At 48.7% G+C, this 19,517-nt stretch overlaps 1 protein-coding gene across 3 annotated transcripts in view; it reads left to right on the top strand.

Moving 5' to 3' along the window:
- The window catches only part of PRKCB (protein kinase C beta), a 332,144-nt gene that overhangs the window by 303,198 nt on the left and 9,429 nt on the right, over positions 1–19,517 (top strand). For all 3 annotated transcript variants that reach the window (XM_058711142.1, XM_058711141.1, XM_058711143.1), the window contains one exon: positions 4,022–4,162. In XM_058711142.1, coding sequence (XP_058567125.1) covers positions 4,022–4,162 — 141 coding nt within the window. The remainder of the gene's footprint in view (positions 1–4,021; positions 4,163–19,517) is intronic.

Here is a 19,517-nt window from a genome sequence, read left to right as displayed (position 1 = left end):
AGCCGCAGAGAATATGGCTCGTGGATCCTGCCTTTATGAAGTATTCACTCTCCCACCAGGTGGAAGTACAGGTGCATTTTCAAGGTTAGGGCATGACCATGCCTTCCCAGTGGATTCCCACCTGTGTGTCTGAATAAACCAGGGCTGCCGGTCTTAGATCCTTGGAGCGTTTGCTGGTTTCCCACGGCTCGATCCAGCCCCGTGCTTCCGGGCCCCAGTCAGATGCCTGGTGCTCTGCGTGGATGCAGAAAAGCTAGAAAACGCAGGCACTTTGTGTTAGCTGGGCCACCCTCTCCGTGTAGAGCACCTTCTCACACCACCTAGATTCTCACTCTTGGTGACTCATCTGAGCTTTGTATCTCAGCTGTATAGGTTAAGCTGCAAATATCCCTGGGGAAACCACGTGTGACTTTGTCTCAGTCCCCAACATCTTGAAGTGAATTGGGTGAAAATATTTTCTTTGAGAGTATGAGGCAAGGGGAGGGAAAACGAGGAACAGAGGATAGAGATCCAGAGGGCCATGAGGAGCGTAAGTGAGGCTTGTAAAAAAAAGGAGAAGGAGAAGAAGAGGAGGAGGAGAACACAGCATAAGGCCAGTGCAGACCCCTGTAGACATTTTGTTGTGAGGGAGGAAGAGTGGGCGGAGGTCATATACTGAGCTTTTAGTTTGTTTAGCAATTGCCACCATTTAAAGGGCAAGGGATTTCCCATGAACATTAACTTTCCAGTTTCTCTTGAGAAATCTGATCCCGCCATGCTGGTCTGTCATTCCTATAAAGCATGTGATAGCCAGCTGGATGGGAAGCCCATGTCCCCTGAAGGGCGTCCCTTCTCCAGTTTGCAGAAATCCCCATCTGGCCCAGTTTCATCTGGGTTCAAATCCTGGTCCCAGCATGAGCGGCACTATGCCTGTAGGTAAATTCCTCAACCTTGTCTGTGGATTGAGGATAATGATAGTTCTCCGTACAGGATTCTGTGATGATTAAATGAGTTCATACCAGCGGCTCACTTACAACAGAGCCTGGCATTCTGATCCAGAACCCATGGGCCATTATTATTATTACTGTTGCTGATGCTGGCACTACTACATTACGTGCCAGGCCCCTCTTGGCATCTAAGTATGCATACGCTGCCATAGGAGTTGTTTTAATGGGGGATTTGGGAGCCCAAGACCCTTTGCACATCTCACCCCATCCACTTCCTAGGTGTGTGGTCCTACTCTGCAGCTCTGGGCTTCTGTTTCTTTACCTCTAAAAATGGACTAACAACCCTCATTGATCATTGAGTTGTCTGAGAGCATTAAGTCAGGTAACATAAGAGAAAGCCCCTTCTGTGGTATCGGCGCATTGTAGGTGCTTAATACACACTCAAGACATTCCCCTTCACGACTCTGCCCTGCTGGGACAGCTGGGGGTTCTAAGTGGGTCATGGAGGAGAGAGGATTTTCCAGGTCAGCTGCATTCAGCTTCAGCTCCAATTAGCGGTTTCCCTGGTGGAGCAGATTTCTATTAATTTAGGACCCATAACCTTCAGGATTAACTAGCGTGACTTTCTTACTATCGGGTTGGAGGACCTTTCTGAGTTGAGTGGGCTGCGTCCGGTGTGGGCTCTTTCTTCAAGGTTGAGGCTCCAAAGAAGAGAAAACACTCAAGCGAACAGCAGACACTTCCTCCCGAACCGCAGGCCCCAGGGGATGCGTCTGGGAGGTGATCAGAGATCGGAACAGTGATTAAATCCAGCTGTCTGCATGGCTGCAGGCACATCAGCTCAGAGTGCAGTAACTGGGCAGAGACTCGCATTAGTGCTGGATGATTCTGCAGTAGCTTTTCTTCGCTTGGCCATCCTTGTCCTTATGCGGAAATTGAGCTCGGCTTTTGAAAACCGTTCCGTTCCCATTGAAAAGTCCTTTCTTTATATATCCATCCCATTAAAGAACCTATTTTCTGCCAGGAAAAAAAAAAAATTAGTATCACGTGCTCAGAATGCCACTCCCACTTCGAAAAACTTAAAGCAGACAGAAGCCCCCACTGGCCACACGTTGGCACAAAAGCAAGCAGAACGCATAACACACAGCAGCTAGAGCTCCGGGTAGGGCGGATCTGTTCAAAGCACGGCTCTGCTACTTAGCTGTGTGCCTCTGGGCAAATGACTACTTCTCTGGACCAGTTTCTTACTGGACAATGAGGATACTAGTTGTAAAGTGAAGATAAAGATGAAAGAGTAATGGCTAGGAAGCCTTTAGCACAGAGCCTGGGTGCACAGGAAGCACTCAGTACACAGAGGCCATCATTGATAATATCACTGGTAGTGCTAATCAAGACCTCGTAGCCCTTCCTTTCCTCCTATCCTAACCCTACACAGCTGTCAGGGCTTGGCCCAACGTGCTTGCCCTCCATAAACCCTTCCTGACCAAGCCACACCACAGATATCCCTGGGAGCCCACACACGAAGAGCTTTGTTATTAAAAGCCCAAGTTCTGGAGGTGCCTGGTGGCTCAGTCGGTTGAGCATCTGACTCTTGATTTCAGCTCAGGGCATGATCTCACAGTTTGTGGGATCGAGCCCTGGGTCGGGCTGCGCACTGACAGCACAGAGCCTGCTTGGGATTCTCTTTCTCCTTCTCTACCCCCTCCACCTCAAAATAAATAAATAAATAAACTTTTAAAAATAACATAAAAGCCCAAGTTCTGGAGAAGGCAGAGGTGAGATCCAAGCTCACCTCTGTCACTTCTCACTTCTCCAAGTCCTTGCTAGTTGTTTAACCTCTTTGAGTGTCTATTCCCATTGAGATGGGAAAAATAATAAACCCACCTCACTGGGTTATTGTGGGAATCAGGTGCGTGCAAATCAGGTAGAAGCTTAGAATAGAAATGCCCACTTATTTCCCCCCTGAGAATATGAGAATAGCACATATGGAGTATATGTGCTCATGTGAGTGTGTGTGTGTGTGTGTGTGTGTGTGTGTGTGTGTGTGTGAGTATGTGTGTGTATAGGGGGATAGTTTCTGATGACAAATTATTTGGAAGCAGGAAGCAGGCTAAGCTGAGTGTCCAGCAGGGTAGGTATACATTGCTGGGTTCATCTCTTTGCCGTAATCCATAAATCCTGGGCACAACCCAAGGACTCTGACATCATGGTGTCAGGTCAACTCTGGGAAGCTTTTTGGTCTTATATGTTCCATTGCTTGTTTTTCCTCTTTGAGGGTCTTCTTGTTGGTTGTTGTTTTGTTTTGTTTTGTTTTGTTTTGTTTTGAAATCACCAGCTCTGTCTTTGCTCTCTGTGCATTTGCTCAAATCTTGAGATCAGACATATTTTCATGCTGCTTTGGATTCATTTACAAGAGGAAGCCTGTCTGGTTTCATCTTGGAGCATCTATTCATCTTGTTATTTAGCACTGGCTCAGAGACCCAAAGATGGAGGGTTTTGATAATTAAGTAATTTAAATGGAACACCAAAGAAACCTCAGCGGAGTTTAGTGTAATGTGCGATCCAAGCAAAATGAGCTGGGTTAGCTTTTGACTATTTAATGAGCTTTTGGAAAGTAATTACTTGAAACTTGGGTCCATTTGACTAATATTTTTTCTTCTGTTTTGTCATTTTCACAAGCGCTTTACTGAGAAATGCAAATATTATCAGAATGAACGTGGCCTTTGCCTTGGTCACACTCCAGCTTTCTTGAGGTGGGAGGTGGGGCATTTGAAGATATTGAAACTGTCCTCATCAAATGCACCAGTAATTGCGTAAAACTCATTCTTAAATCAGAATGCATCGTGTGACATTTCTAACTTGAAGTTCAGGGCCACATTGAGGCTTAGGTCTGATTAACCATAAGCAGTCTTGCTTTGGGACAAGCAGCGGCAGGCACTGTTGTCAGGTCTTCCGATTATAAAGACCTCTCTGGGAAAGTATAAAAATTGAGTCTCTTATTGTCGTTTCTTCCCTAATTCATTGGAGTCCTCATTTCTGAGTGGCTCACGTGTCCTCCGAAGTTCATTAAACTCAACCTTTCTCTTCTCTTGAAGCTGATGACCAAACACCCGGGCAAACGTCTGGGTTGTGGACCTGAAGGTGAACGTGACATCAAAGAGCATGCATTTTTCCGGTATATTGATTGGGAGAAACTTGAACGCAAAGAGATCCAGCCCCCGTATAAGCCAAAAGCCGTAAGTAAACTGGTCTCTCTGACTCTTGGCTTCACACACGTAACATACCCTCTCCTCTCCCAAGTGTGTGCGCCCTCAGTGTTCCAAGGGCTAGACATCGATGGCTCCCTCAAATATGTCTGTAAGTGCTCCCGTTGATGCGCACAGTCACTGGGTACAAAAACGGAGATCTCCGTTCACACAGCCCGGCCTCTACAAATGCGGGAGAGATGCTAGATACGAACTTTTGCTTTATTGGTTCAGTTATTATGACTGTCTTCGCTGGCAACTTTTTGGAGATGTCTCGTCGGTGAGCGGGAGTTCAGGTCCGGTTTTGGACCGTGACAAAGAGTCTCATTTTGCCCTCGTTCTTTCCTCGGGTCGACTGTGTTCTTTTCTCTTCAAATTGACATTGAAAAGGCCACGTTACGGTATTTAAATTTAATTCTGAAACATACAGTGCGTCTGAGGCAGTAAATAAAAGGCGAAAGATTTATACGATCTGAAGAGAAACCAGAGTATGAGGCAGTAAATAAAGACAGCTCCACCAGCCAGCTCCCACCCGAGTGAAACAGAATAAAAGCAAAAGCTGGCCCGCTCGTAGACCTCTTGGAGGCTCTGAGTGCAGGTCCAGCTGGGAGGCAATGTCTATAGTATAAAAAGACAAGCCTCCCATTTCCACAGTTGTGCACACACGGGAGGATTTTCCATCCCCAGAGACTCGGCTGGGCATGCTGTCACACCCAGGGAGGAGGAGTTCGCCCTGAATGAATCCAAACTACAGCTCCCCAGACAGGATATTTCTTTGTTAGACTAAGATGAGCGGAGACCCGATGACTTTATTATGAGCTCTGAAACTGCCTACCGAGGCTGAAACATGCACAAAAACACTGTCACTGGAACCGGAAATTGTAAGATCCATGACGATAACGGTAGTTATGTTGATAGCATTATTATTCATTCCGTGGCCACTTATTACGTGCCAGGCACCCTAGTAAGCACTTCACGTGTGGCATCTGATGAAATCCTCACCACAGCCTGTTACGGAGGTGCTGTTACTCTGTGTCCTGGAAGAGAAAATGGAGAGCTTAAGTGCTCTGTCCAGGGTCACTCGGCCAGTGTGCAAGGACGTAGGGATTCAAATCTCAGACAGCCTGACTCCATCGAGGCATAGCAGAATGCCCAGGGGCAAAGGGCGTGTAGGTTTAGGAAACCTTGCAGGTGGGGCACCTGGGTGGCTCAATTGGTTAAGCGTCTAACTTGGGCTCAGGTCATGATCTCGCGGTTTGTGAGTTCGAGCCCTGCGTCGGGCTCTGTGCTGACAGCTCGGAGCCTGGAGCCTGCTTCGGATTCTGTGTCTCCCTCTCTCTCTGCCCCTCCCCCACTTGCACTCTCTCTTTCTCTTTAAAATATGTAAAAACATACTAAAAAAAAAATTAAACAAACAAAAAAAGAAAGCCTCCCAGGTGACTCTCCCCATCTCCCTGGTGCTGCACCTTCCCGACCATCCCACACCATTAGCATCCCTGCTCTACAGCATCCTTGATGCATCTCTCTGGGCACTCCCTGAGGTTAGGAAGCTAGATTATCTGGAGACAGCCAGTTCCACCTTCCGGCCCTTCTAATTGTGGCAAACCTACATGTTGGTGTCTAATCAGCTTCCCCGGACTGCCATCCCTCTGGCCTGTTCTGTCATCAAGAGCCTCTTTCTCTGCAGAGCACCCTCAGACATTTGCAGATGCTGGTCTTAAATTCCCGAGCCCTGTGATTTCAGGCCAGATACCCCCCTCCCCCCCCCCCACACACACACATGCACACCTTCCACCTGCAAGCATGTCCCAAATGACATCACCTGCAGGTGCTGATTGTCTGCCAGGTCATCAGCATCCATCTTCAAATACAGGCACAGGATTGAGCACGTTTCTAATCGTGTCTGACCCTCAAGTGAATACAGTGGGGTCCAACAAAAATCTCTTGATTATTCTAGAGCTGGTGAACTCTGTTCCCCTGTCTACTCCCCTGTTTCATCACCTGTGATTCAGCGATGTTAATAGTCTCTGCATCAGAGGATCGTTATGACACGTAAAGTGCTCAGTGCATGCTGGGCATGCAGTCGGCCCTCTTGGAGAGTGGATAATGATTTTTGTTAGCGGCGTCACACATTGATTGATGTCTTGGGTGCAGGGTCTTTGAGGGATAGGACAGTGTTGGGTCCAACTGATGCCGTTTCCCAAAGATGATGTCCGTGTGTGCACTGGGTGTGACAGAGGGGCACTGCATGTCCTAGGCAGCACTTTCACTTCTAATGAACCATTTGAAAGAAGATCAAAATGGCAGCCTGGGAGAGAAGAACAGGTTCTCCGTTCAGGGAACTGGAAACTCAGAGATGGGACACAAAACTTACGGGGGTTTCATGGGCTATTCATGACGTCTCAAAATGTGGACCCTCCCCTCCACTTGGCCGGTAGAAAGATGCAAATGTCTGCATCTCTCCCAGTGTTGAACCCAGTGACATTCTGGGTAGGGTTCATTCTTTACTTGTAGAGCAGTGGTTTTCAAAGGGTGGTCCCCAGACCAGCAGAATCATCTGGGAATTTGAGGAATGAAATGCTCGGGCCCCTCCCCAGAAACCGTGACTCAGAAACCCTGCGGGTGGGGCCTCCAGGTGAATCTGATGTGCCCCAGGCTGAGATTCTATGCTGTGGAATTTAGTGTTAAGAGCTCATGGGGGGGGGGGGGGGGGCGGACATGGCAAGGAGGAAAATTTCTTTAAGGGGAAGACATTGGTTCTCGCCTAGTCTGGGTGAGGGGTGGTGCCTTCTGGGAACGGGTCGCAGGCTCAGGTGCCCACAAGGCCAGGCAGGTAATGTAAATATGAGAGAGGGAGTGGTTGGGGACAGAGGCAGACCGCAGGGCGGGCAAGCTATCTACAAGGCCCCACAGGCGCTCGCCTCCAGCTGCCCAGTTGCAGGGTTCTGGTGACCATTACTAATGATTGTGATCTTCTTTTTTAATTATCCATAATAACAGCTACCTTGTTCTGAGCATCTTCTATGAGCCAGGTTTGCCCTGCAGGGATACAGGCTCTGCCTTGCTCTATCCTCACCAAGATTTTTAGATGAGAGCTCACTAGTTTTTGATATATCAGCCACACATTGTTAAAAATTAAACCCAGTTCAGGCCGAAGTAAACACATCCACAAGTCATACGAGGCCCAAGGACTCAGTTTAAAATTTTGGGGGGTAGTGATTACTCAAAGTCAGGTTGGCATTTAACCGGTTCCTGTTAGTACTGGTTCTTTACAACTGAGTCCATGCTGACTGGGTAAATATTTTGAAACTTCCTGCTGAGCAATAATGAATATAAAAATATCTAGCCAGCGCCTGGCTCATAGAAGATACTTAGGAAAAAGGAGCTGTTCTAACCACTGATAATATAAAAAGATTACAATAATTAATAACAGATCAATAGGATCCTCAGACTGTTCTGCGTTCGATAATGGTTTCCAACCAGCCAATGTCTTGAATTCCCTCTGGTGGGTTGAACAGTGGCTTTCAAAGTACAGTGATTGCCCTGGACTGGATATTTCAAGATGTTCAGCCGCCAGCTCTCAGGGGAAGCAGGAACTGCCCTTGCTGCCTGAGACTGAATTAGAAATAATAATAACACATGCATCAGTCTTCCGATTCAACCTGCACCTGTGCCTTTGGGCTGTGGATGCTGGCCTTAGAGTCCTCATCCCACTCAAGGACTTCACATTTCCCTTCCGCACACCCTCCCCGAGGCCCGTGGTAACTGTGTGCAGAGTGCCATGTGCCTTGCGGGTTATTAAAAGGCACGCGTGTATCTGTCAGTGTTCCAGATTCACGCATACTATTAAGCAGAGAGCAACGGGAGAAAAAAAAAAAAAACCATGGGGTAATAACAGAGGATTATATTCAAACATCAGTGAAGGGTGCTATTATTGGAGGTTCATTAACGTGGGTTTTGCCATCTTTTGTTATGGCAGGGAGCCGTATGTGGAGCATTGTTCATAACTACTGAGATACACTAGCTTTGGCACATTCTTTCACGTACCTGAGTGGTTTTTTCAAATGTGCATCTGATTGTGTCGCTCTTGCTTAAAGCTTCCCTGATGGCTCTCTGCTGCCCCCAGAATCGTGCCTGCTGTTCCTTAGCATATGTGGCATCTGGGGATCTTCCGTGGTCCGGCGTCTGCCCCCTCCACAGCTTCAGCTCCTGCCTCCAAAAACAAGCGTTTCTGAGCTTCTTTTGGTTCCTCACACATGCGACCGCGTTCTCTTCCCTTCCCGGCTCTGTCCGTGCGTAGCCATCCGCCTGGGATCCCCGCACCCTTCCCCACGCTTCGCCCACCTCCGTCCTCTGTCCCTTGTTGGTGCCTTGCTCCTTCCCCCTCATCAGATCAGGAGAACATCATCCCCTCAGGGAGGCTCTTATTGATTCTCTGCTAGTGTCCTATCAACAAACTCATCACACTTTATTGTAATTGCTTGTTCCACGCGATGTCGGTCTTCTTGACTAGGACTGAAGGGTTCTGACTGTCTTTGTCAGTGTTGATTCCCGGTGCTTAGCCTAAGGTTTAGCACCTAGCCGGCACTTCATAATTTTTACTGAATAAATGAAGGAATCCACGAACGGCTGTAAGGTAAGAGGCTGCAATGCTCTGAGCAGAGGAACATAAGGGGTTCTCTAGGGATATATACTAGAGCCTGGGGTGCTTTTCTCATGTGCAGAAGGGCATCTCGAATGAATAGGTCGTTGTGTTAGTTCCTAAAGAGCTCGATTTGGGTGCTGAGTTATATCGGTCATGGCATCGTGTGGTTGTGTGCGCAGGGAGAGCATGGGGAAGGGTCGGTGATGCAGCGCGTGAATCCTTGCGCTTTGGATCGGGGGCCGTGGCTCCTGCACTCTGCTGTCGCCCAGCTCAGTGTTATGGGTGCCCTGGGGTCACCTAGTGGATCTTCTTAAATGCTGCTGTGCACACACGAGTCACCTGGGTACCTGGTTACAATATGGATTCTGATTCAGCGGGTCCGGGGTAGGGCCCAAGACGCTGCATATTTTCACATGTGCTGGGCTGCTGCCGGACCTTTCATCTGCTGAAAGGCAGATCCTGTTGTAGTTAGTATGCCGCGTAGGATGGTGAAGGCTGTGCTGCAGGGGTGTGTAAGCTCTAGTACAGAGCGTGCTGGTGAATGTGGTTCGGGCCACACGGCAGGCTGTGGTGGGTCAGTGTGTGTTGGTGGGTGGTGCTAGTTTGTGTGCTAGAAGGCGGTGTGTGTGGCTGAGCGTGTGGTGGAGCAGTGGGTTGAGAAGCAGGGTGTTCTGGTTCTGTCCTCCTGGGATGCCGCCCAGCGCCCTGGGTCATCCTCTCCGCAGGTGTTTATTGACGTTAGGTACCATTCCAGGTGCTGGAGACACGGAAGTGAAAATAACACAATCTCCGGCTCTCGTGGAACTTCTATTTTAGAAGGAGTGGGCAAACAATAGATATAGAAATCGGCAAATGGGGGGGGCGTCTGGGTAGTTCAGTCGGTTAAGCGCCCGATTCTTGGTTTTGGCCCAGGTCATGATCTCACAGTTTGCGGGTTCAAGCCCCCTGTCAAGCTCCACGCTGACAGCATAGAGCCCACTTGGGATTCTCTGTCTCCCTCTTTCTGTGCCCCTCCCCTGCTCACTCTCTCAGTCTCTCTCTCTCTCTCCCTCTCTCTCAAAATAAATAAATAAATTAAAAAACATCAGCAAATATGTTAGAAGGAGATAAGCATTGTGGAGGAAATCAGAGCAGGGGTGAGGATGGTGAGAGGTGGATCAGAGAGAGGTGGCTGGAAAGCCTTGCTGACATTTCAGCAAAGATGGGAGGAAGGTGAGGGACTGTGTGAGCCATGTGTGTATCTTGGGGGGAGAGTGGTTCGGACGATGGTGACAGGTGCAAAGGCCCTGAGGCAAGAGCTTGCCTGGCATGTTCAAGGAAGAGCACAGAATCCAAGTGCTGAGCTGAGTGGGCGAAGGATGGGGGAAAAGAAGATAATACTGGTGAGGCCACGGGAGGGGCAGATGGTTCAGGCCACTGTAGGATCTGTGGCTTCTACTCCAGCTGAGATGGGCGGCATTTGGAGGGCCCTGGGCAGAGAAATGGCATGATCCAACTTTGGGTTTTCAGAGGATCACTCTGACTGTTGTAGGTGCAGGGGTGAAATCAGGAGACTGGTTCGAGGCTCTTGCGGTCATCCAGGTGGGAGCCAGTGGGCATTTGGACGGGACGGAGATGCCTGGGGGCCTCCAGGATGTGTTCCTATCGGCACACCTAGCCCTCCCTGGTTCCTGGCACCTTGTGGATGCCCAGTGATTACCCCAGGGGCCAAGAAGGAATGGATGAAGGAGAATCCCTTCAGACTGCCTGCATAATCGCTCCTCGAGTGTAATGTGGTAGCCAGTTGTTGGTCCTGGCGAAAAGCAGGATGAAGGGATGAAAGAGGTTGTCGTGAAAGCGTCTGGAGTTCAGAGTGCTGGCATGCGGGGCACGGAGTAGGGCATGGCTGTTCCTCCTCTTGTCAGTGTAAATTCTGTGGCGGTGTGGGAGGTCCCACGTGCTCAGGGTGGTAGCCGGGCAGTCCCCTTGGTCTGGGTGAGCAGCTCAGAATTTGGCCGTGCTGCAGTAAGAGGGTGCATTGAGGCCATGGGTGAGCATGTCTGCTGGCTGAATTTGTCGTATGTGGTGCTTCGAGTCACAGTAGAAGATATGCTGATGTAGTGTGTTTAAATCAACATGCCCGATCGAGATTTTGGTGGCATTCATACGCTAGTAGGAATTGCCTTAGTGAAGTCTGGCGGTGTCCCTAATGCCCAGTGCAAAGCTTGCTGTGAAAACTGGGTAGAGGCACATGCCTTGGGCTCCATTCCCCAGCTGTCAGCAGAGATGCAGCAAATTGAGGAGGTGGGAGAAGAGTAACCAGGTCACAAGGACACCCTGCTTCGTTACGGCCCACGGAGGCTTAACTACTAGGGTGTTTGTACAGCGACTTGCCCGCTAGTGAACGTGGCTCCCTTTCGGTTCTAAAGTGTGCTCCATCTGATGGCCCATTCGTTCTGAGCGGGGCTTGAGGAGTACAGCTCGCTGAGAAGCGGACAGTAAGAGCCATTCATCCTGGGCAGCCGTCCGGGACCACCCAGACGTGATCCGCATTGCTCACTCCTTCCATTCATTCCAGCCCGGGTGTCAGGCCTCACCGACTCCAACCCCTCTTCCTCATGTGATAGTCTGATTCCAATCATTTCCGCTTTTGTTACCTGTCCTCCTCGTCACTTGACATAAAGCCCCATACGGTGTTCAGGCATCTGCACAGCAGCAAAGCTTTGGGATCTTGGAGGCTGAAAACGCAGAGCCCCTGGTCCCCATTCTACATCACGACAGCCTTTCATGTGATAGCGTTTCCCAAACACTGCATCGTTATCTGATCACATATCATGGCCTGCATCCTCCAGGAGTCTAGATGCCGAACTGCTTCAGAAAGTAAATCATGCTCCCAGGACTTGGTTTCTCGGCAATCCTGTCATCTGAAAACATTGTTTGTGTAGCCGAGGTCAAAAGCTTCAAGTACTGCTTTAATGAGCTGCAGTTCTGTTCATGTGACATTCTCCTCCGAACCTAATTGCCCTTTACAGCGTATGAGTAAGTGTCTCTGAGTGCATGTCTGAATGTGTGTTTGATGTGCTGACATTTCTGAATTGAAACCACAAAGTGTAACCTTTGTATGTTTGCTATTACAACTCCAAAAGCAAGGCTTAAGAAAGGGGGCGAACTTTCTACTTAATACGATTTATTTAAGAATAGAACCTCCCTCCCCGAGGCAGCACCAAATGCTCAGGAGAACAATACCTTTCAGAAAGCTGGGATTTAAAGTCATTCTTCTGAAACCCGTACTATTCAAATATACTGGACAAAATATTGAGTTATTGTCTGTGCCAAGCAGCGTTCTAAGTGCCTTCCAGGCACGACCTCAGTTAATTCTCTATGAGAGAGAATTATGGGTGTCATTATGGGGGTCTCTATGGGTGTCATTGTCACCGTATGACAGATGAGGGCACGCAGCCTGGAGAGGTTAGGATGTTTGCTCAAGGTCCCGCAGCTAGCAGGTGGCAGAGTGAGGCCTTGAACCACGGACTCCACACTGCCAGTATCCTTGGAAAGATTATCAGAAGCACTTGGAGCCCCTTTTAGGGTTTGAAATTGCACCGGTGGGAAGGAGCCAATACCACCATCCAACAGTGTCTGTTGCATAATAGACGGAGACTAGATATTCTTCACAATTCAAATGATTTAAAATTTATTTTAAAATATCGCAACAAACAAGTAACATATTCACACCTTTTACACTTCACTGGCAGGGTTTTCAAAGATGCAAATTTCACCGGCTCCTTCAGGCTTTGATTTTGAGGCTGACAAAGACCGCAGACGTTGAGTGCCCTCCGAGCGCAGGGCATGGCAGCATCCGAGCTGAGGCACTCAAGACGGGCTCATTAAGGAGCAGACATCTCCCCACTCGGCTCTGTTTGTTCTTTCGGTTATCCAGAGTGTGAAGTTTATACAGATCCTCGTCAAGATATTAGGCTGCGTTCAGACACTGACGCACAAATAGCCAAGAGTTGTTTAGGACACGGAGGCCCGGAGTCTGTCTGTTTATCTTTCTCTCCCTCCCTCCCCCCACCCGTGGAGAGCTGTGGATCAAACCAGGCTCCCTTTGGGCAGTTGGAGTTGGCAGACTCCTGGGCCAACTGAAGTTCCTAAATCACTTGCCAAGTGCATGACTCTGAGCTGTCCCCCGGTGGAGATGCCAGCCGTGTGAACTGAACTGGTAGATGGGAAGGTCACATGCTGGGGGAGAGCACACAACTCTTAGGATGTGTCTGGCAATAACCACTGAAAGTAACAGAAGTCCAGAACTGGAGGAGCCCTTCGACGTGGGTATAGATGCCATCATTCTAGAGAGGAACGAGCAGAGGCCAGAAGATTTGCTTCAGTGACTTACACAGGAAATAGAAAAGAACCAGGCCAAGATGGGCCCTCCAGTTAACGGATGCAGGACTTTATTAATACTGTTTACAACCGTAACGATAAAATGGGCCAGGCATGTTCTGTGAAATTATTCAGTTTTACTAGAAAGCAGAGCCTTCGGTCTACTCACAACCGCCCTGTGAAATACTACTGTTATTACCTTCGTGTGTAGGTAAGGAGGTAGGCTCAGAGAGGTTAAGTAACTTGCCCATGGCCACACAGCTAGTAAGTCCAAGTGAGTGCCAGTTTAGTTTAAAGGCCTGTTTCGTGAGTTCGAGCCCATGTCAAGCTCTGTGCTGAAAATACGGAGTCTGCTTGAGACTCTCTCTGTCTCTCTTTTTCTCTCTCTCTGCCCCTCCCCCACCCTCTCAAAATAAATAAATAAACATTAAGGAAAAACCCCTTCCCTCAAACCTGAGATCGCTCCTTCCCACGAGTAGGACCGCTGCCCCTGTCTGCTCATACACGCAAACCTTTGAAAGAACTGCTAATTCTTGTTACCTCCAAGATCGTATTTCATTACAATCCATTCTTTTTCTAGTTTGGTGCATCTGGCTTCTGCCTCCACCTCTTTGTTTTGACATTTCTCCCGGGGAGTTGTCAGTGACCTCAGAACAATCTTCTCTCAGAGACTCGTCTTCTCATTCTTGACCTCATTGTATTATTCGATATTCTGATCTTCTCTCCTTTAAAAAAAAAAAATCCTAAAATATGTGAAATATGCAAAGCAGCATCAAAACTATACAGTGAGACTGTCTCCTCCTCCCGCCCTTGACCCTCAGCTAGGTGCCTTGGTTCTCCTTCCCGGAGCCACTCACAGTGGCCCAGTTCTGGGCCAGCCTTCTAGAGAGGCTGAGTACAAGCGCAGGACTACCCCACATCACACAGGAGGATGCCAGCACGCGTCTTCGATTCCCGTGCCTCACTTTGTTACCTTCTGTCTCGCAGATTGTGTTTTGTCAGCATCTCGAGATCCACTTCATTTTCAATAGCTTCCTAGTTTCGCACACGCATGAGTGCATCTGTAGGGTAAATGCAGGGTCCCCTCCTCCACTCTTTTTAAGCCCCTCTTCTTTCTCATTTATATGGCCCTGAGCTCACTGATTGTCCAGAAATACTGACTCCATGAAGGCTCTGAGGCCATGATGTCAAGACACTCATGGCCCAGAAAGGGAAAGAAAAACTTTCATTTCTTGTTTATTTACATGTGCAATTTCTTAAAAACAACCACCCTTCACCACTGAAGAACAACAACTTCTTGGTATGTAAATCTGCATTAAAATGTCTTTCCAAGCCCAGGCGCCTGGGTGGCTCGTTCAGTTGAGTGTCCAACTCGGCTCAGGTCATGCTTCCGATTCTGTGTCTCCCTCTCTTTGCCCCTCCCCCACTCTCACTCTTTCTCTGTCTCAAAAATAAATAAACATTAAAAAATGTAAAAAATGTCTTTTCAAGGCAGCAAGGCTTGGGTTGGTGGCAGGGGGAGGGAGCGGAAATGTGTCCCTTTTGCCCCCAGGCCCACATCTGCCCCTCACTTCTAACTGGGAGCCCCATTTAGGCTCCCACTTAGACGTCATCTTGCACCCTCCCATATCCCACTAGCCTCGGGTGGAAAAGATACCCGTTTGTGTCTTAAACGCCCATACTTGCAACAGCAATATTCCAGGAGAGGCTGAGTCATGGCAGGGCCTGCAGGACCCCTCTGTAGCCAGAGCACGGCCACTGCCAGTAGACTAGCTCACCGCACTCCATGGAAGCTACCAGCTACCATGTCACATGTCTTCTGTGCATTTTATCAAGTCCTCCTCACCCCACACTATAAGGTAGGTTAATTCGACATAACAAAAAGTTGGCTTAGGGAAGTCAGCTCACCTGCTTAAGGAATCGGTACCTGAGTTGGCATTTAAGTTCCCGCCATTCGTAAGACAGTAAAATGTAGTGGGAAGCCTGTGGTCTTTGGAATCGAACAGACCCGACCCTGGATCTTGGTTCCCCTCCTTGACCCTGTGTGGCCCTGACCAAGTCGTTAACTTTCCAAATTATCTGTTCGGTGGAGATGATAACCCTTTTCCTGCCTGTCTCACAGACCCGTGAGAATCGAAGTTATAAAAACATAGGCAAATAAATGGGGTAACTTTATTTGAAGCCAGCGACATGGGTGAAGAATAGATAAGAAAAATATGACACTCTGTTCACACGGGAAAATGTTTAGAGTGTTTCATCTCGTTTCTTAAAAGCAGGGTAAGTAATAAAGGACTGATTCTATATTTTGTATCTTTATACAAAGTCTCCATCCATCTGTTTGTCCGGCCAGGACAGCAGACTAAAATGTTAACGTCATGAAGGTATGGAGGGGGTGAAATAACAAAGGGTTTTGTTGTTTATTTTTCTTGTGCTTTTGAATGATTTGTTTGTTTCGGCAAGAAATGTTCAAGGCTGATGGAAGAGTCTGGATTGTTGCCAGATCTGGGATCAAATCATAGGTACTTAAGCCTTGCTGTACAGCAGAGACATCATGGAACCATTGGATTAAATGAGATACTGCTTATGAAGTACTTAAACAATATCGGGCTTATACGTACTTAATACGCACTGTTACTCATCCGCCTGACAACACTGAGTGCCTGCTGTGTGCCAAAACCTGTCCTGAGTCCTGGGAAGGCCATGGTGTGACTTGAGCTCTTGTGGGGCTTACCGTCTAGATGGGAATATAATTCATCAGCAGAGAAGCAAAGAAATAAACATGTAATAGAGATTGGGCTATTTGGGTATTTTTATTTCCTGTGCGAAAGTGATGCCCTGAGGGAGAATTAACAGGAAGGGAGAATTGGAGGTCCTACTTTGTCCGGAGGTGATCCCGAACAGCTCCTCTGAGGCGATGGCATTTAGACCAAAATCTGGAGGAAAAGAAAGCATTGCATCTTATTTTTAGATAAAACAAAACACCAAACTTGCTACCCAGTGCAAAAGCCCCTTCTCTTGCTGACTTCCTTCTAACTAAATAGACACAAGAGATCAAACACCCCGATTGTAAGGAATCTTCACTATTTGCAGACAAAGGAGCTTTAATCTTTCTTTTCTTTCTGCACTGTATTTTGTCTGACTCTGCTGGGGAGAGAAACGTTGGTACACAAACGACTTAAAAATGATCCAACGTGTTTACAGCTCTGTGCTTAACTGACTGCTTCTCACTGGGTGGGGCCCTCCTGTGTTGTCCTGCTGCAGAGAACTGTCTGTAAGGCATGAAAAGGACCCAGAATTTCATTGAATTTGCACATTAAAAAAAAAGAATACTCTTTTGTCTTTTTGCCCAGGCTGTATGGCTTACGTATATTTTCAGTGTGACCTTCTAGCTTGGGTTCCTGCTGTCTTGATAGAGGCCGGGTTCCCCTGGTGTCTTTCTTTCTGGTCGCACTCAGCTTAAATGTCACCTCCTCCAGAAAGTCTTCCTGGCCCTTCTTAGGTGCCTCACTTCTGTGCTCAGTGGCCCCAGTTGTCACATGGTGCCATGTGGTGGCCTGTGTGTGTGTCTGTCTCCTGCTAGACCACAAGCTCCGTGATGACAAGGACAGGGATCCTCTTGTGTGCCATCATATCTCCAGTGCTTTAGCACACCTCCAGCAGAAGAAGCACCAAGGCCTCAAAATGGCAATAGCTCCCTCATTTAAATGAGCTTTTGTGGGGTTTTTTCTTATTAAAAAAAAAAAATCTGTCATTTAAATTTTCAAACACACAAGCAGAAGAGATAAAGGAGAAAAGTAAGCAGTCTATAACTTGCTGGTCTTTATATGCACATAGACAATATACAATATCTGTAAGCACACACATTTGTGTGTATAATTTATGGAATGGGAACATATTGTATGCAGCTAGTAATTATATGTAACTATGCCATTTAATATTCTTCTACATCTCCTTTTAATTTTTAAGAGTGTGTTGCATTATAATACATCAAATAGATGTATCATTACTTATTTAACTTCTTTTCCCTATTGGTGGATAGTTTGATGTCAACTTTCTTCCCCCCCACCCCCCCCCCCACCAGTTTTCTGATGAACATCTTATATCTTGGTGGGATAAACCCAGGCATATAGAGGAGGGGTCCAGGGAAAGTCCCCTGGAGGAAGTGACATCTGTCTGGAGAGGAAAAAGATGTGTAGGAAATGCCCTGGTTTGGGGGGGGGGGGGTGGTTGGAGGCAGGTGTTCTGCCCACCCCCCACCCCCACCCCCCACCCCCAGGTAGAGGAGACAGCTCATTGCAAAGGCTGGGCAGTGACAGAGTGCATGAGTGTTCTGGGAACCCCGGGGACCGAGTACAGCTGGAGGGCGTGTTGGGGTGGGGGAGGGGCACTGAGAGGCTAGTGACCCGGTGACCAGGGCCTTGTGAGCCATGCTGAGGAGTGTAGGCCCTGGGCAAGGGGGAGCCACTGCAGAGAAATGACATATCCAGGTTGGCATCTGAAAGATCCCTCTTGCCGCTATGACTAAGCCAACTCCACTTTCGACAGCCAGACCCGGAGCTGTTATTAACACAATGAAACAGAAATTAGAAAGAAGAGAAGGGGTGGGGGGCGAAGAGCTCACATGTAGCAGCTCACAGAGAAGCTTTTCAAACTGTCTAGGTTCTCAGATTCAGAGGCACAATTGAACAAGTCAAAATCCTTATTGCTCTCCTCTCCCACCCTGGAAAGAGGCGCCTTGTGATCTAAATAACCATGTTGGCTTGGGTCCCTGGCACGGTTCCGGGAGCTCCAGTGGTGCCCTGGCCACAAGGGAGGTGGGTTTTCTTTCAGTAGCTAAGTGAGGCTGAAGTACCCAGCCAGGGCAGCCAGAGAAACAGGTGTGGTCCACACTGCGCGTGTCACTGGATCACAGCCGCAGAGCAGCACGTTCTCCAAGGACACAGCAGGCTCAGAGCCCTCCAGGCTGTGCCTCCCCAGGGCTGACGTCTCCATTTAGGGAGCGCTCCTGAAGCTAATGGGCAGTGACAGCTCCATTTGAAAAACACGGAAACACTTAGGGAGGCTGTGATCTGCCAGCTCCGTAAGCTGCTTATTAGCAGGAAAATCACGCTCCCGCTGTATTGTGCCCCCTTGGTTAACCCCTGTTTTTCCATGTCCCCTCTGCTATCTCACTTAAAGATTTCATTGTTCTCTGAGGCGGGGGGGGGGGGGGGGGGGGGGGAGGGGGGGGGGAGTGGCGGGTAGTGCAGGGAAGGGGGAGGCTCTGAGCCTCCGGAAGCTGTTTCTCTGTGTCCTATCACAGCCTCTGGGGAGGCCCCGGCAAAGCAGCAGCCCTTCTGGTGTGCATGGGAAACTGATGGCTTTTAAAGAAAAACGGCCCCCGAAGATTCTGTGTCTCAGCTCACGTGCTTCCTATGCTGGCTGGTTTGGGTCCCAGCACCCAGGCCAAAGAGGAACCCTCGCAGGTCTGCCTTACTCCCAACCACCGGTCCCTGCCACCTTCTGCCCCCCCGCTCCATGCACCATCTCTCTGCTCCGGATGATGACACCCAGTTTCTAACCCTCCCCAGTGCCTCTGCCGTCAGTCTAGCTGCTGCACCCTTTTCTGTCCCCACACCACAGATGAGGGGACTCCTACAACCCTCGACATCCCCACTGGACTCTCAGACTTATCAAACAGGAAACCAAGTGCCCCTTTGCCCCCCGAAGGCTCTCTACCCCTTCCCCCATTCACCGTGGAGCCCAAGTGCAAAGCTGTAGGGTCCGACAAGTCCTCTCGTCCTGAAATGCTGGTCTGACCCATCAGCAAATCTTGCACCCCTTCCCCCACTCCAGATGCACCTTTCCATCTATCCCAGAGGTACCTTCTTCTGAGGCACTATCCTGTCTCATCTGGTTGGCATCCCTGCCCCTTGCCCGTCCATCAACTTTGTATGCGGCACCAATGATCCCACAGAAACATGAGCAGAGCCTGTGGGCTGATCAGAATCATCCAGTGGCTTCTTACCAAGCTGAGATGGAAATCCTCTGCCTCCGGGTCACTGCTCTGGCCACACTGGCCTCACTGCTGTTGGGTGACTCTGCCAAGCGAGCACCCGTGTCCAGGCCTTTGCACATGCACTTTCCTCCACCTAGAATGCTTTTCCTCCAGACATTCAAATGTCCTTACTTCACTGAGGGCTTGCTTCAAAGCTCATCTCCTCAGAGCTGACCACTTTTTCGAAAATGGTGTTCTCTTCGCTCTTCATCACTGACCTGACTTTATTTTTCTTAATACCACTTACCTCTCTCTGACATTAAGATACCTCTGTTTACGTTTACAGTTCCCCTTCTATTTAT

The sequence above is a fragment of the Neofelis nebulosa genome, chromosome 18 (genome assembly GCF_028018385.1).
Source record: "Neofelis nebulosa isolate mNeoNeb1 chromosome 18, mNeoNeb1.pri, whole genome shotgun sequence".
Lineage (NCBI taxonomy): Eukaryota > Metazoa > Chordata > Mammalia > Carnivora > Felidae > Neofelis > Neofelis nebulosa.
Note: the sequence above shows the minus strand (reverse complement) of the source record. Positions and strands in the feature narration are given on the sequence as shown.